Source organism: Delphinapterus leucas, chromosome 19, assembly GCF_059928025.1.
Source record: "Delphinapterus leucas isolate spDelLeu-1000000601 "Yukka" chromosome 19, BTC_Dleu_Yukka2, whole genome shotgun sequence".
NCBI classification, from domain to species: Eukaryota; Metazoa; Chordata; class Mammalia; order Artiodactyla; family Monodontidae; genus Delphinapterus; species Delphinapterus leucas.
The window spans coordinates 32,579,911-32,596,868 of record NC_143147.1 but is presented as its reverse complement, the minus strand read 5'-3'; the positions used below and the strand labels follow the sequence as shown (position 1 = coordinate 32,596,868).

The following is a 16,958-nucleotide window of genomic DNA, read 5'->3' as shown; positions in this document are numbered from 1 at the left end:
GTCCGCCTCCCTCACGGTGCTGGCCGGGGCCTCGTACAAGCGGGCCCCGGCTCCCAGCTCAGCGCTGCTCCTCCGCCCCTCCCAGCCCCTGCCCGACGTCCAGGCTAACGAGCACCCTCCACCTCCACCCACCTTCATGCCACTCAGTCGGAACCCGGGGGGCAATGCCAACTATCAGGTGTATGACAGCCTGGAGCGGAAGCGGCAACCGCAGGAGAGCCAAACGTGGGCCAAGTCACTGCTACCTTCCACCTCGGCCTCGAGGCCCTCTCTGCACAGGAGCCAGACTGGGAAAATGAACTGACCGGCGGCAAATGGGGGCGGTCGCGGGGGGGCGGGGGGGCAGGGCATGGAGAGAGGAATAAAGAGCGCCAGAGTCCAGGAAACATTGGTGGTCTGTGGCTTGGAAGCGCCACTCCTTCTGCCAGCCTTGGTCCCTGCCCTTGGCTTCCTGCAATAAGAAGCCAGTGTCCCCTTCTTGGCCTGAGGGTCCCCTTGATTTAGTGGGCACAGTCCTGACAGCAGGCCCCTCCTGGTCCTATACCATGCACTAAGTAGTTCTGCAGCTGCAGACTCCAAACCACTGGTGTCTGGGCACCTCCTCTGTGTCTCAGCTGTCCCTGTCCCCAAAGAGCCTCATACAAGAAGCTGCTTCCAACCTGGGAGTTTCCACATCTGGGCAGGTCCAGCTCCACGCCCAGTGAAGGGCATGAAGAAGGCTGAGGCTCTGGACTCCAACCAGGTCTTCAGCAGGCCTCTGAGGCCGAGGTCTTCCTAGTCTCAAGAGGGGCCAAGAGACGGAATGTGTCATTTGAACAAGTGAGTCAGTGGGTGGTGAGCAAATGAATGACCACTCGAGGGGAGGTGTGCCGGCCACCGGGCCCTGTTTGACTGTCCAGGCTCAGCCTACCTGACCCTGGTTACCAGGGAATGCTACCCTGGGTCCTCCTTTTCATCCCCCTCCCTCACTGTGACCTCACCACCTGCCCCATTATGACCCAGTCTGGCTCCCAGTGACTATGTGGAGGCCAGGGGACCCAGGCAGTCCTTGGACCCCTGGTCACGGGTGAGCGAGCCCTCTACCGAGCCGAGCCATGCTCTGGCACCATCCCCAGGAAATGCCAGGAGCTAGGAGACTCAATTCTTTTGCTCCTAATCAGATTCATCTTCCTCAACTTGGGGATGAATGTGGTGACTATGGTCAGAGCAGGATCTGGGCAGCGGAGTTGGGGGAGCCCTGGGGCCTTGAAGGGGCTGAGATGGGAGGGCTGCTTGGGTGTGGCCGGACAAGGGTTGGATTTCAGGGCTAACCCTGCTCTCGGTCTCCCCCCTCCCCTGCTTCCCTCAGCTCTGGAGGCATCTGAAGGGTTATTTGCGGGTACTTTTCAATCGTATGCTCTCCAAGGGTGAGTGGGCGCCAGCGTGAGCTCAGGGGATGTGGGCCTGTGCCCTTTCTTCTATCCCTACCTTGATTCTCAGCCCCTCAGGAAGCCAGGCCCTGACCCATCTCGCCTTTCCCCCAGACAAGGAAGCCAGCTGTGTAGGCAGCCATCGCATGTGCATGCGCTGCTCCGTGGATCCCAAGAACCTGTGCTCAAGAGTTTCTTACCGCTTCCCCCATCGCCCAAGCTTCCTGCTCGGCACCCAAACCACCACCCAATCTCCTGGATACCAGACACAAATGACGAGAATTCTTCTGAGTGCTGCTGGATGCCGCCTCAGTGTGGACGGGCTGGGGCTTCCACGGAGGCTCCACGGGGACTGTGTATGGAGTGGGTAGTGGGAGCTGGGGAGGCCCCTCCGCTCACAGCCTTAAAGTCCCAAGCCACCTTGTACTCCAGGCAGGAGGCATCTTCCAAGCTCCACAGGATGAGCAAGGTGGACGTGGTTCCACTCCACCTGCCCCAAGACAGCAAGACTAAGACACCAGACTCTGACATAGCCCAGGTCCCAGCCCGGGCCCAGACCCGCCCCCCAGTTCAGCCCCCTGCGCATGCTCCTGCCATGGCCCAGACCACCTCCTCAGCCCAAACCCCTGAGCACACCCGCCCCCCACCCAGGCTGAGACCTGCTCCGGAGGCCACGCCCATGAGCACACTTCCGCCCAGGCCCAGGCCTTCTCCCTAGTGCACCCCACTGGGAACACTCCTGTCAAAGCCCAGAACTTCTCCTCCACCCACCCCTCTGAGCACGCCCCACTTCAGGCCCAGACTTGCTCCACATTCCACTCCCCTGAGCACACCACCCCCCAGGCCCAGACCCCCTCCCCAGCCCTCACCCCTGAGCACAGCCCTGCCCAGGTCCATGGCCCTGAGCATACCTCAGCCCAGACCCCAGCCCAGGCCCAAGACCAGGACACCTCACATGCCTCAGCCCAGTCCCTGGGCCAAATATCTGTCTGCACCCTGACCCATGCTCATCTGACCTATATCCATGCCAACACTCTGGTCCCTCTCCCAACTTCTGCCCCTGCTACTACTCCTGCCCTAGCCCCTACACCAGTCCCTGTCCCGATCTCTGCCACAACCTCTGTCCCAGGGCTGGGCATGGCCCTGACGAACACTCAAGTCCCGTCCACCACCCCTACGCCCATCCTAGGTTCTATTCCCTCTACCTTGTCTGCCTTTAGCCAAGGCCTCTCCTCCGGCCATGTGGTCTACCATGACCGCAGGGTAAAGCAGAACTTATTCCATGTGTGTCCGCCTCAGAACTCTGGATATTCCAGAAAGAACTTGCTGCTGGATGCCGCCTCAGTGTGGACGGGCTGGTACCCCCTCCAGGCCCCAAGAGGGGCATGGTCTGGTGAGCTCTGGTACAGCAGAGCAAACACTGAAGCAATGTAGTAGGGACAGTGCCAAGCCCTCCACAGGATCCATACTTGGTTACCTGGAGTTGGGGAATATGGAAGGGAAGATCTCAAATGATGCCAAAGACAAATTGGTACAGTCCAAGACCTTCCCTTACTGCAGCTTCCATCCTGGCAGTTTTGAAAAGAGAAACACAGACCCCCAGACTCCAGTCTACCCCACATTCTTGGTGTACTCCAAGGATGCTGCACCTTCTCAACCTTGCTTCCATTCTCCAACCAGTGCCCAGAGCTCACCATGCACCATGCCCCCACCATGCACTCTTTCTCTGCCTCTTGTTTCTCCCAGATCCTTTGTCCTTCAACACAGCAACCACCAGAAGCCCTCCACCTTAATACAAACCCCCACCTTTCCCCCAACCTCCAAGTCTCCTCAGTCTGTCCTCTCTTCCCAGGGCCCCATCCCTCCCCAGTTATCCACTACTTCCCAAACCCCAAACCAGCCCCAACCCCCTGAACTTCATGAGAGTCTAGGCCTCAACCAAGGCTCTGTCCTCCAAAGGACCCCAGGCCCTTCAAAACACTGTAGAGTTTTCAGAAACCCAGGGCTTACCCCAAATCCAGGCCTCCACAAGGACCCAGGCCTTATCCAAGACCCAGGCCTCCACAAGAACCCAGGCCTTACCCGAGACCCAGGTCTCCCCAAGAACCCAGGCCTTGCTCAAGATCCAGGCCTCCACAAGCTTCCAGGCCTTACCCAAGACCCTTACCTCTGCAAGAATCCAAGCCTTTCCCACGACTCTGATCTTCAGAAGAATCCAGTCATTACCCAAGATTCTGGCTCCCAGAAGAGCTTAGGTTCTACTCGAGATAGACGTTTCTTTATACGCCCATATCTCACCCAACCCTCTGGTCTCCACAAGAACACACCATTTCTCCAAACTTCTGACATTCAGAGGAGCTCAGGCTTTATGCGTGATTCTCGAGTCTATAGGAATCTGGAACAAAAGCAAGAGACTGTATTCTATAAAAGTCAAGAGCTCTCCCAAAAAACTGGCTTCCATAATAGCCCACACCCTTGTCAACATTCTGGATGTGACAAGAGTACAGGTAATGCCCAAGATTCAGGAGTCTCTAGGAGTCCAGACTTTACCCAAGATTCTGGGCCAGAGAAGCGTCCGTACCTTGCCCAAGACTCTGGAGTCAACGAGAGCTCAGGCCTTTGCCAGGAATCTGAAGAGCCCAGGCCTTGTGCAAACCCCTCGCCTCCATAAGGGCTCAAGCCTTACCTGAGACTCAGGAGACTACAAGAATCCAGGTCTTACCCAAGATTCTGGAGTCTGCAGGACCCAAGGCCTTACTCAAGATTCTGACCTCCATAAGAAACCAGGCCTTACCCAAGCCACTGAAGTCAAAAGGAGATGTGGCCTTACCTAAGATGCTGGAAATTACAGGAGCTCAGAACATACACATGACCTTAACTTCCACAAATACTCGGGAATTAATCGAGATCCTGGCCCCCATAAGTGTCCAGCCCTTACTCAAGACTCTGGCTTATCCAAGAGATCAGGCCTCCATAACAACTCATGCCTTATCCCAAACCCCGGCCTCCACAAGAACCCTCTAGGAACTGACTCTGTCCAAGTTTTGGGCCCACATCAGACCCGACAGTCATTTATATCTGAGGCAGTTCCTCGAAAGTAGGATGCTGGGCAGCGCATACCATGGACTTTTCTGTCCCATCCAGTCAGAACTCCTGCTCTCCCAGGGCTCAGGTGGCCTACAATGACCCGCAAATCTTCTCAGAAGTACCTGTACTGATTGAGCTCCAATCACCCTCCCGGCGAGCAGGCAGCCAAGACTGGGTGTAGCACCGCATGGATACAGTTCCTCCAGCCTGCCAGAACTATCGCCAGATGTCTACGCCTCCCAAAACCAGCTGGAAGCCCTACTGTCCTGGGTCAGGCACCCGGCTAGGGCATGTGGTGTTTGACGCCCGCCAGAGACAGTTCAGAGCAGGCAGGGACAAGTGAGAAGCTCTGTCTCCCAGGCGCCTTCACCGAGAGACATCCAACAACTCACCGGAGACCATCAAGGTGTGGGGATATCAGTGTGCTCAGAGCAACTTAGAAAAAGAGGGGACAGATATGCATGAGGAGTAAAGAGACAAGAGAAGTGTTCTGTCGGTGGTTTAGGACATCCACTCCAGCCCAATTCCACAGGACCTGATGAGGACCTAAAGTATCCCTGCTTTCCCTCCATCGCTGTCTAGCTAAATCCGTTATCCCCAAGCCCTAGAGCTGCACTGTCAATTACAGTAGCCACTAGCCAAATGCCTATTAGAATGTAAATTAGTTAAAATTAAGGAAAATTAATTCTGTTAAAAATTAAGTTAAAATGTTAAAAATTCTCTTCCTCAGGGAACAGAATTTCCCTGGCATCCAATTCTGTTCCCTGGCGGTCCAGTTGTTGGGACCTGGTGCTTTCACTGCTGTGGCTGGGTTTCAATCCTTGGTCGGGGAACTGAGAACCCGCAAGCTTCATGGCTTGGCCAAAAAAAAAACCAAAAAATTCTGTTCCTCAGTGCCACGACCTTCTAAGTGCACAGTAGGCACATGGAGCTAGCCGCTACTGCATTTGACGGCACAGATTTGGAACATTTGCATCATCATGGACAATGCTATCGGAGAGCAGTGCTTTAGAGTTTAGAGCAATTTTCCTTTCCCTGTCACCCACCCCCGGCATCTTAAAGCTCCCCCAGAGACCAGAGAACTTAGCTATTTTTAGCGTGGCTCAGAAGCCACCCTCTACGGAGGAGGTAAGATGTGGGGATGGACACCCAGTGCCTGATTTCCCCGGACTGTGAGAAAGAGGCCAGGCTTCAGTTTTCCTCATCTGGTCTCTTGGCTCACGACCAGATGTATGGAAACTTACCTCCCCCATTCTGGGCTGTGTTTGGGGCTCTTGGTTACTGAGGGAGAAGACCTCTCTTTGTCAGTGACTAGGAAACCTTGTGTTTTAGGCTCCCCAAATTGAGCCCTGGATTCTGAGGGTCCCCTCCTTCATAGGCCTCTAAATAGTTCGAGGTGTCTCCACTTAGTTTTCTTGCCCATGGACTTAGGCCTAGTTCACTGGGGAGACAGACCCCTAGGAAAAAGAATGTTAGAATTCCTGGTCCAGTATGCATTGGTCTAATCTGTGAGCGTGTCTCTGGTGTCCTATCTTTCTGTCCTATTATTCTTACTCCTAGGTTCATCCTGGACTTAAGCTGTGTCCATGATAGCACTGGTCGCTGAAAGCCATTTCCTTCCCCTGATAATTTTTCATTGCCCTGCCCTAGCCCAGCTGGAGTTTCCTCTGGACTTGATTTTCAGTCCTGATAACTCTTCTGTATACACACATAAACTGCGAGATTCCAAAGTGTTTTCCCTGACACCACTTGTGTGTCTGAGGTGGGCAACACTAATATGTCCCTTCCCTGAGTCAGATGTCCATCCCTGGGTCACTACATGCACACTATCGGTGTGTTCTTGTCTAACGTTACCACCACCGATTCCAAGGAGATACGTCCCAGCTGGAGAGCCCATTTCCAACAGCTCTCTGGCTGAGCTCTGAACTTGGACAAGTCATGTGCAACCTTTCTAGGCTTGCAGTCTCATCTCTAAACTGAAGTTATAATTGCATGCAAGAACCCTTCTAGATTTAAATGACCAGGGCTCCTCTACTCCCAAGTGAGATGTAGAGTCCCCAATTTTCCGCATTCCCTAGTGTATGTCCCTCATTATTGTTTGCTATTCAGATCCATCCTGTTAGGCCTCTGTTCTAACCGCAAGGAGTGTTTGTGCGCTTCACCTGGCCTTGTAAAGACACAGAATAGTTTATCATAAAGACAGAGAATAGCTTACCTCCATAGAAACTACAGCTTCCATCAGGCACTACTTCAACGGAACAGGAAAGGATGTGGGGGCGTGGCCCCAACGCCCTGGTAGCTTTGAAGACAAACTACAACTCCCAGGATGGCCGCGAGATCTCTGCAGAGCGAAAGGAGTGACTGAACTCTGACTGGAGGCCGGGCTGGTCCGGAACCACCCCGACAGTCTCCAGAAAGGGGCGTGGTTATAATTTAAGGGCGTGGCCTTACAGGCAGCAGGAAGAAGTTACCTGTTGAATCTTCCTATCCATTCTCTTCCCAGCCTTTGTAGCTAACCCTAAGAGGGAAGCCGCAAACCACTAGCCTCTTCTGAAAAAGAGGTAAGGGGACGTAGACAAGGGGCAGCGAAGGAGGCTATTGCATTCCTTAGGAGGGGCCAAACAGCTACTTTCTACCTGCTGAGTCAGGTGAACCGTTGCATGGGGGCGGGGACCAGCATATGAGAAAAGGGCAAGGACGGAGGAGGTATTTATTTGTTCTCTTTCAAGACTAAATTTAGGGCCCTTCGTCTGCAGACCCATAGGCGGACTGTGTCTTGGGAACCCTCTTGGCCTCTGGAAGAGCCAAGAACGGGGGCCAGTTTTCCGCAGCAAAAGGTACGGCCCGTCTGGGCTTCCTCCCGTTTGTGTATTTCCTAGCCCCCAAACGACAGAGCCATACGGCTTCCGCGGTCTGGGGGAGTGCTCCCTGGTGGGGCCCACCGCTCCCAGCCCCAGCCCGGCCGCTCACGGACATCGACTTCTGCTCTGGGGCGCAGCTGCAAGAACTAACCCAGCTGATCCAGGAGCTGGGTGTGCAGGCGAGCTGGAGTGAAGGTCCCAAGCCAGGACCAGATCTCCTCCAGGCCAAGGACTTTGTTTTCTCTTTGCTTGCTAAGTAACCCTCCCAGCCTTCGGGAACTTGCAGCTCTCAGCTCCGCCTCACCCCGCCCCGGCTCTGGATCACGACTTTACGATCCCTTCTCTTTCCTTAGGTCTCGTTCACCGCCGGGACCCTCGCTTTCCTCCTCAGGCAGAGCTCCTGCTGCTTCGTTGCGGGATTCGCGAGGGCTCCCTGGATCTGGGGCCTGCGCCTCTAGGTCCCTACGCTCGGGGACCTCACTACGACGCCGGCTTCACACTCCTGGTGCCCGTGCTTTCGCTAGATGGCACTGGGCAGGAGCTGCAACCGGACGTGGGATCCTGTTACACATGGCTCTTCCTCCCAGAGCAGGTACGCGGAACCTCGGCCCGGGAGGCATGGCAGGATTGCCTAGGACCCCTAGTCCCAGGAGGACGTGATTCGATCCACCCAGCCCAAAGCAAAGAAACTCCCAAGGATCCGCAAATCTCCGTGGACCAGCTACACGTCACTGAGCCTGAGGCACACGAGTCTTTGGAAAACTCACCTAGTAATGTTTCAGTGCCAGAGTTGCCTCAACAAGACGTAACCGATGTTGGCTTTCCCTCACCACTGAAAAAAACGGAATGGTGACGTCACCAAAGCAACCGACGTTAGCCCAGTGCCACAGCCGTTGGAGGCTCCGGAGGCGTGGCCCACATTGTGCCCCGCCCAGGTGGCTGCCTGGTTCTCTGCTTCGCTGGCTGCGGTCACTGAGTCCCCGTTTCCGGTTCCGGGTGCCCCGCGCTTAGTCCACGCAGACCGCCACTCGGGGGTCACCACCATCCTCCTGGCTGCGCCTGGGCCCCCGCGCCGCCTCCTGCTTTTCGACTTGATCCCCGTGGTGTCCGTGGCCGGCTGGCCCCAGGGGCCTCGGAGCCACTCGTGGGCCGGCCCGCTGGCCTCGGAGTCGTCTTCCTTCTAGCTGGTGCCCTGCGGCGGCGGCACAGAGCGGCCGGACGCCTCCGGCTGGCAGCTCTGCTTCGCCCGCCAAGAGCTCGCGCTCAAGACGCGCATATCCGTTCCCCTGCTGAGCGGCGGCTCAGGCGCTCCTGCGCCCTCTGGTGGCCAGGACTAGGGTCGCGGCGCCCCACCTCCTGCGGACGTTGCTCTACTGGGCGTGTGAGCGGCTGCTGGGCGCTCGAGGCCGGGACGCTGCCCCACTATTTTCTGAGTGGCCAAAAGCTCCGTGCGGGGGACGGCGCCGCTTCGCTGCTCGGGCCGTTGGCCCTGCTTCGCAGGGACCCTGCCCGCGCTCCGCGCGCCGCTGTGGAAGCGGCCAAGGCTGCACGCAAGGGGGGGCGGCTTAGCCGGCGTGGGAGGCGGGGCCCATTAAAGACGCTGTTCCTACTAACCTGGAATGTGCTTCTGTTGGCCAGCGGGATGTGGAGGGGACTGCTCTCCCCTCACCTGGGAGACAGGCTGAGCCCTTTGAGCGTGAAGAGCCCGTTCTAGAAAGCCTCCTCGCCGGTTCCTCCGCTTCCTCCCACCCTCCTCCCGCCCCATCCCTGGCACAGGTCGTTCCATTCTGGCCTCTCCACTTTCCAAATCTGTGGCCAGCACCTCTCCCACTCCGGTGCAGCCTCTGGCATCCATCTCTCGCCTGTTCTTATGGTCTTTTCTCTTAGGAGTCAATAGGGGTGGGGGTAATATATTTGCTGAAAGAACGTGTAAAGGAGAAAGGTATGGAGACCAGGGACTGACCAATTTGTCTCACACAAAAGCAGAGACATTAAGGAGGCCGGATTTCACCCCAGGCTAGACCTCACCACCACCGCTATCTCTTCAGTTATTCCCCCCACCTTCCTCATCCAGTTCTGTCCTCCATCCCGGGCAGTAGGGTCCCTTTCTCCATTCTCGGGGCATCCGCCATTCCATCTATCTAAGCCCAACCTCTCCCCCCATCCAGAGTTCCATTCAGTGAAGTCGCCTCCTTGTCCCTCCTCCTCTGAACCCGGAGACATGCGAGACATGCGGCCTTGCCTCGGCTCCGCCAGTCTCTAAGACCGTCGCCACTCCCTGCCTCCAAGGAACCCCGGGGTTCCGCCCGCCCAGCTTCACCTCCCCCTATTTCCAGGCGTCTCCGCCCCCGGACCGGCTCTCGGGGGAGGGGGAAGTCGCTGTCGCTGCCGCCGCCGCCTCAGCCTCCCACAGCCGCTACCGCTGCCGCCGCTCCGCTTGGTCCAGCCGCCAGGCCCAGCGCTCACTTCGCCAGACCAGCGCGCTCTGCGGAGACACTCTCACTCCTTCCTGGGGTCCGGGACGCCTAGCCGGGCGTGGGGGGAAGCTCCGCTTGTGGGCTACAGGGAGGGAGGAGCCTGGAACCGGAGCCAGCGCCAGCTGTCCCCGGATCGACAAGAGAGGACAGGTTGAGGGGCGTCGGGGAAGGAAGAGGGGGCGCTATAGGCAGTCCCAGGGAGGACAAGGAAGCCCTGTCGCAGAAAGCTCTGATGCGCTCTGACTTATAGCGGGTCTGTTCACATTTGGGGACCCGTGACAACGTGGGTGCACTCCTCTCTCGGGGGGCTGGTTGGATCGGAGGGCGTGGGATCTAAACAGCACCAGCTGTCCCCGAGGAAATTAGGGGCTGTCAGAAAAAAGGAAAAAAGCCAAAAACCTATGCTCCTTATTCCGAGGTGACACAGGGCCCTCCAGACAACCACCTGGTGTAACCACTAGGAAGGGCGGATTTGGAGGTGACTTCAAAAGGAGTGGATGGTAACAAGGTGAGGAAAGGGGCTCAGCAGCTGGAATGCTGTGCCACTAGAAATGGGGGTGACTTGGTAAAAAGCGGTATCATCCAGAGACAGGGTCTGGGAACCTCTTCTTGCTGATTGGCAACAGTCTGGATATTTCAAGGCATACTTTTCTGGGGACTTCAGTGAAAAAAAGTGGGGGATTCTTCAATTAGAGGGTGGCAAAAGAAAAGACACCAAGGTTGGGTTCTTCCTAGACACTGGCAGCACCCCAGCAGGGGTGGGGTGAGCTAATATCCCCAAAGCTAAGGACCCACACCCTTAAAATTACAAGAGTGGCTTTGGCAGGAGTGCAGGGCCCGGAAATAGGGTGGAAAGGTGCCTGGGGATATTGGAACCACATCCTGGAAAATTTGAGTGTCTTGGCTTTGGGATAGTGTTAGTGGGGGACAGGGACACTGGAGATCAGAGAAGGGGGAGTTTTCTGTGGGGGGCAAAGGTGGAGGGTGGGGTCAACTGAGAGGTACATAGGCTGCTGGGTCTGGCGAAGCTAGCACGAGGCCCAAGGGTGGGAGCTGGTGCCTGGGGTGGGGGTCGTCTAGGGCTTATCCTCAGGTCCCGTGGGTGAGGCGGCGAGTCGGACCGGAGAGTCAAGAGCATGTCCTGGTGAGCTAGCGGGCTTCTCCGGGGTGGCCCAGCGCGCTCCGGGAGCCTGCCGGTTTTGGGGTGTCTCCTCCCGGGGCGCCATGGCGGCACTGGCCAGCAGCCTCATCCGGCAGAAGCGGGAGGTCCACGAGCCCGGGGGCAGCCGGCCCGTGTCGGCGCAGCGGCGCGTGTGTCCCCGGGGCACCAAGTTCCTTTGCCAGAAGCAGCTCCTCATCCTGCTGTCCAAGGTGCGCATGTGCGGGGGGGGCGGGGGGGGCGGCGCGCGCGACCGGACCGCTGCCCGGGTGAGTGGCTGGGGCGGGGTCTCCGGGCCGGGGGTCTCTCTGCCTGGGAGGTTGAGGCCAGGGACTCGGAAGAGCGGGGCCCGACTGACGGGGACTGCCCGAAAGTGAAAGGGGGTGGGCCTGGACCACAAACCCTCGGCCAGACGATGCCTCAGTTTCCCTTGTCTCGCGTCCATAACCCCGAGTCTCCTCGCTTTCGAGGGCAAGGGGAAGGCTTGAGGGGCTAAGCCTGGTGCTCCCGCTCGCCCCCCTCCCAACACAGGAGTCCCCACCCCCACCATCCTCTTACTACGTGCCCCCTCTCTCGATTCTTTCAATGCCGAGCGGAGGGGCCTGGGGGTTCCGGAAGCCTGGGTCACCCAGAGGGTTTCTGCGGCTCCGGAAGCCCCGTCCCCGCCCCGGTTCTCCCGCTCCTCCGAGCCTTGGCTCCGTTCCTCCTCGCCGAGCTTGCCTGGCTCGGTACCAATCTCCCCAGCTCTCCCCCGGGTGTCCTTGCAGCTACCTCGCGAGTCCGCCCCTCTGTGCGCCCTCCTCCCGTGACCTGCACTTCAAGAAGGGAGCTGGGCACTCCCCGATGACCGCCTACGCGGCTCAGAAATCGGGCCCCACGGGCTCAGGAGACCCTCTGCCGCGAGGAACTCAGACACACTACACGGCTGGATAGCCGCACGGAGACTGGTGGTCGTACCATCTACGAGGGGGTACCGGGAACTCGGCCGCAAGCGCCAGGCAAAGAGAGTTGTGAAGGTTAGCCTGTGGTCCCCGTCCCGGTGCGACAGGCGGGAAGTCCCTCTGGCCTCGCTCCCGTCCGCTCTCAGCTCCCCTAGGGGGAGACCCCCCACCCCCCCGCTGGCATCCTCCTCCCCCCGCCGCCGGCCCTCCGCAGTGGTACGGTCAGCAGCCCACCCTTTGTGTGGGACCCAGCCCCCACGTGAGTCAGCCTGCCTCACCAGCTTCCTGGCCCCTCCCCCATTTCCTTGGTTTAGTACCGAATATCCCCCATCCCAGGTGGATTACCTGGCTGAAGGGGAGAGGCTGAGCCTCAGGGAGGGCTGGGCCCCCGTGAGCCAGCAGACTGACAGACAGACAGACAGACAGATGGGTCAGTGTCAGACAGGCCGGCGGTGGGCCAAGGCGAGGCCCGCGCGAAGCGAGCGGCAGCTGCAGCAGCAGGTGCTGAGTCAGCGTCAGGTCCAGTCCCACCCCCACTCCTGAGGGTGCGACCCTACCCTGGGGTCACCTTAATGCCCCCCACATTCGCAAACACACTGCACTTTCAGCAGCTCTGCCTGTCTCCCTCTGTCCTCTGCGTTTCCATATCTCTCTCCCTTTCCTCTTCCTTCTTCTCCCCTCCCCCCATCCTGGTTGAGCTGTAGAGTAGGAATTAAGCCTTTAAATACATTTCAATCAATTAAACTGAAAGCTGGTTAGAGGAAGCAGAAGGGACCCACACCCCAGCTTCCTCTGGAGTCAAAGAGAGGTGGGAGAGAGCTTGCTTAGAGGGTCAGGGAGCTGGGGCCCTGGGACCCTCTTCCTTCCCTCCATCCTCCTTTCTTTCTCTCCTCTGATCCCGCCAAGTGTAGCAATGTTTCTGGGAACAGAGATGTCATGTTCCAAGATGAATGTCTCTCTCTCCAGAGCCTCAGCTCAAAGGCATCGTCACCAAACTGTTCTGCCGCCAGGGTTTCTACCTCCAGGCGAATCCCGATGGGAGCATCCAGGGCACCCCAGAGGACACCAGCTCTTTCAGTGAGAGGGGAATCCAGCTGCTGGGTGGGAAGGGGGAGCGCAGGCATAGGAGATGACAGTCCTATTGTGGCTTCAGGTTCTGTTGTTTTCAGTCTGGCTCTTTGACCCCGCAAAGGAAGAAGTAGAACTAGGACCATAATTGAGGGGGGGCTCAGATGGGGATTGGAGGCTTGGGGTACCGATACCCCTTCTCTCCACCCCCAGCCCACTTCAACCTGATCCCTGTGGGGCTCCGTGTAGTCACCATCCAGAGTGCCAAGCTGGGTCACTACGTGGCCATGAACGCTGAGGGGCTGCTCTACAGCTCGGTGAGACAAGGGGGCAGGGTGGCCTGCAGTCAGGGGAGTCCCCTAGCTACAGCCTTCCCAACTACAGATATCTTGCAGCTCAGGGCTTCCTCTCCCTCCAGCTCTTGCCGACACCCTGTCCTCACTGCCCGCTCCCAAGCACCTCCTCTAGCGTCCCTCCAATCCCTTCTCCTCCAATAGCCTCCTAAATACCCCCAGGCTCTTTGAATGTCCAACTCTTTCAACCTTTTAGGACCCCTGTGTCTTCTCCAACCTCCTCTAGACCTCATTATTACTCACTTCCCCAGAGTCATTCAGGATGCTGGGGAAGGATTCAGGAACTCCTCCAAGCAGAAATTCCCTCCAGGTGCCCTGGATGGTGAGAGGTTGGGAGTAGAGCAGAGAGAAGTTATCTTCTTATCCCAGGCCCCCAGAAGTCTAGTTCCCGGCCCTCGGGGGGCCACCAGACTCTTCCTCATCCTCCCTTTCTCCCAGTTCCTGCGTGGACTCAGAAGTTGGCTCTCGCAGTCTCAAACGTATGGATTATATCCTGCCTTGTTCTTCCCAGGGCTCCCTTCTGTTCAGTGATGTGTCTTTTTGTCTTTCTGTCTGTGTGCCTTTCTGGGTCTTTGTCTCCTCAGCCACATTTCACAGCTGAGTGTCGCTTTAAGGAGTGCATCTTTGAGAGTTACTATGTCCTGTACGCCTCTGCACTCTATCGCCAGCGTCGTTCTGGCCGGGCCTGGTACATGGGCCTGGACAAGGAGGGCCGAGTCATGAAGGGAAATCGAGTCAAGAAGACCAAGGCAGCCGCCCACTTTGTGCCCAAGCTCCTGGAGGGTGAGTATGGACCCCCAGGGAAGAGGTGGACCACATGGGACGGTATTGACCTTGACATGGACATTTAGTGACACACAGCTAAGGGGCTATAAGTGTTTTAAGAGGACACATGCTATGACAGGTCAAGCCAGGAAGGCTTTGGCCTTTAGAGGTTTGGGAAGCTCTCCTTCTGTGGGTTCCCAGAGGAGGAGTGTAGGGGAAGGGAGCCCTGTCAGAGCTCTCTTGGTGCCTAAGTCTCCTTCCTGCTCCTCTCTCTCCCCTTCACAGTGGCTGTGTACTGGGAGCCTTCTCTCCACAGTGTCCCTGAGACCTCCCCTTCCAGTCCCCCTGCCCCCTGCCATGTAGTCCCCGGACTGGAGGCTCCCTGCACTCGCCACCACCACAGCCTGTCTCCCAGCCCTGCTTCTGGCCCTGCTCTCACCCCTGCTGCCACACTCATGCCCTGAGCAGCCACGTCCCACCAGGTGCTCTACCCTGAGGGAGCCTAGGGGCCGGCCATGACTTCCGGGGCTGCTGAGACCCTTAGATCCTTGGGCCCGGGAAAGGGGTCAGAGAGGGGGATGTCTGACAATGGTCCTGGCTGATCACTTCTTTCCTTCCACACTCACACCCTCCAAAGCCTTTTCTCGAGATGGCGCGGGGGGTTCCCAAACTGACAAAACCAGGGCATAAATCTGCCCCACCCCGGGCTCAGCCAGTTCCTGGAGCCCTTTGCCCTTTTCATGGCCACCAAGCCATAGACTTATAGGTCCACTGCAGCTCAGGATTAGTTTCCTCCTTTCGCTACTCCACCTTTTGCCTTGTTCCAGACAGGTTCTGGAACACCAGGCACCCCAGCCAGGGCAATTTCTGCACCCAGGGTCTGTGCTGGAACACAGGCATGCTGCCAGGCTCTGTTCTGGATCCATCAGGCTTCTGTTCTTCACCCAGATGGACCCCTGTTTTCCAACTAGAGAGAGGCTGGATTTGGGCCCTGTCCAGCTGTTGGTCTTGGCCTGAATTGGGCCAGTCTCAGATCACCACAGGTTTAACTTTCTTACCCCAGAGACACCCAATTCTAGAGCGTGGTGTTCTAGACACATATGGAGCCATACTTCCTTCTGAATCTCAGCTCTAGGACATAGACCACCTCTCAGCCCTTCCCTCTAGGATGGAACTAGAGCCTATATAGGTATGTTATTGGTCTAGGGTAAGAGTTCTAGACCCACGCTCCCACCTTCTCTCGTGATACCTGTTAAGCAGGAGCTCTGGAAAGGACCCAGCTATGATCCACAAAGAACTAAGTTCTGGATGGATCATCCAGAACTTCTTGTTTACCCTAGACAATTTTCCAAAAATCTCATTCTTCCTTTAGAATGCTCACCTTATTTTTTACATGCAGTTTCTAGCTCCTGCAACTCAGCTGGGGCCCTGCCAGGGAACAGAGGCTGAGGAAGGGCAGAGGAGTTTTGGAAGGAATCCCTGGCTCATAGAAGGGCAGCTAGGATGGGAAAGTGGCCAGAACCATGGCATGACTGGACCTGTGCCTGGGTTGGGGGGACATGAACACTTAGCTACCTCAGCAGAAATTCCTTCCAGGTCCCCTTTAAAGCTGAGGTCTTTGGGGTAATGGATCTAGAATAAAAAAGACAAATGGGACATAGCTTTGACCCCCCTCAAATGAGGAGACACCAATTCAGCAATAAGTCCCACCCTTCTCCCCTACAGGTCAGGCCAAGGAGGGTGAGGGCCTCTTGGTCTCTAGACCTCATACACCCCTCCAGCTTCTAACTGAATAGAAGTTGCTTTACCTCAGCTGGGTGTTAGGTACCCAAAAAGGCTCTGCTCCCAGGGAACCAGTCTCCGCTCCATGCTTTCTCAATTAAAGACGATTTATACAATTGAAGTGTTGTCTGCCATCTGTGGGTAGCAGGCTTTGGCAGTTGCTCGGGGAGGGATCAAGTCCCAAGGGCGGGGAGGGTAGGCTGGCGGCTGCCCCCCAATAACAGGTGCACATTCATGGGCACCTCGTCACTTCCCCTGCGCTGGCTCTCCTGGCGGCTCACCCAAGCGGACTCACTGAGCGACGCGGGCGGGCTATGACCCCAGGGGCGCTGCTGCTGCTGCTGCTGCTGGGGACGTTGGGGGCGCCATTCGCCTCGGGTAAGTCTGGGCGTCAAAGGGGCAGTGACAGGGCCAGAGGTCGTGGTCGGGCACCAGGGCTTCACTCAGTTCTCTCCTCCTCCAGGCGCCCGCGGCTCGGAGGCGGAGGGCCGACTCCGCGAGAAACTTTTCTCGGGCTATGATAGCTCGGTGAGGCCGGCGCGGGAGGTGGGAGACCGCGTCGGGGTTAGCATTGGTCTCAGCCTAGCGCAATTAATCAGCCTGGTGAGGGCGCACGCGGGGAGTTGAGGCCTGGCCCACTAGCCGGCTGGGGGGCGTGGCTTTAGGCAGGGCGGAACCCAGGGACCACTGGGGGCGGGGCCCGGGGCGAGGCCAGGCTGGATGACTGACGGGCCGTTAGTAGAGGTTGGGTCGAAATCGGACCAATGGACAAGCTGTGGGCGTGGCTGCTGGACGGGCCAGGATTGAGCCCGGCAAGATGATGAACGGGCCTGTGGGCGGATCTCAAATTGGAGCTGGGGCCGATGGACGGGCCGGAGAGCGGACCTTGAGGCGGGGTCACAGGCTGGGGCGGACCTTGGTGCCGGACAGGGTCAATAAAGGACAGCGGGCAGAGATTCACTCCGGCCGGGGCCGGGACTGGTAAATGAACTGGCTGGCTGTACGGCCAGCAGGAAGTTTACGAGATGGAGGCGGAGCTTAAGCCAACGCAGTTTA

At 57.7% G+C, this 16,958-nt stretch overlaps 2 protein-coding genes and 3 pseudogenes across 2 annotated transcripts; all 5 read left to right on the top strand.

Moving 5' to 3' along the window:
- Window positions 1-1,369: 1,369 nt before the first annotated feature.
- Window positions 1,370-2,717, top strand: LOC149746696 (uncharacterized; the record flags this gene model as incomplete). The annotated part of the gene is given in 3 exon segments (XM_089901812.1): window positions 1,370-1,637; window positions 1,640-2,049; window positions 2,052-2,717. Coding segments are annotated over 3 exon segments (1,278 nt in total), but the record flags the coding sequence as incomplete, so codon positions are not given.
- A 17-nt stretch (window positions 2,718-2,734) lies between these two features.
- Window positions 2,735-5,272, top strand: LOC149746695 (uncharacterized protein SPEM3 pseudogene; annotated as a pseudogene).
- Window positions 5,273-6,764: 1,492 nt separating this feature from the next.
- On the top strand, window positions 6,765-8,952 carry LOC149746694 (transmembrane protein 102-like; annotated as a pseudogene).
- A 2,106-nt stretch (window positions 8,953-11,058) lies between these two features.
- Window positions 11,059-11,370, top strand: LOC149746693 (fibroblast growth factor 11 pseudogene; annotated as a pseudogene).
- A 470-nt stretch (window positions 11,371-11,840) lies between these two features.
- Window positions 11,841-14,215, top strand: LOC149746692 (fibroblast growth factor 11-like; the record flags this gene model as incomplete). The annotated part of the gene is made up of 4 exons (XM_089901811.1): window positions 11,841-12,009; window positions 12,901-13,011; window positions 13,216-13,319; window positions 13,940-14,215. Coding segments are annotated over 4 exons (651 nt in total), but the record flags the coding sequence as incomplete, so codon positions are not given.
- Window positions 14,216-16,958: the final 2,743 nt, after the last annotated feature.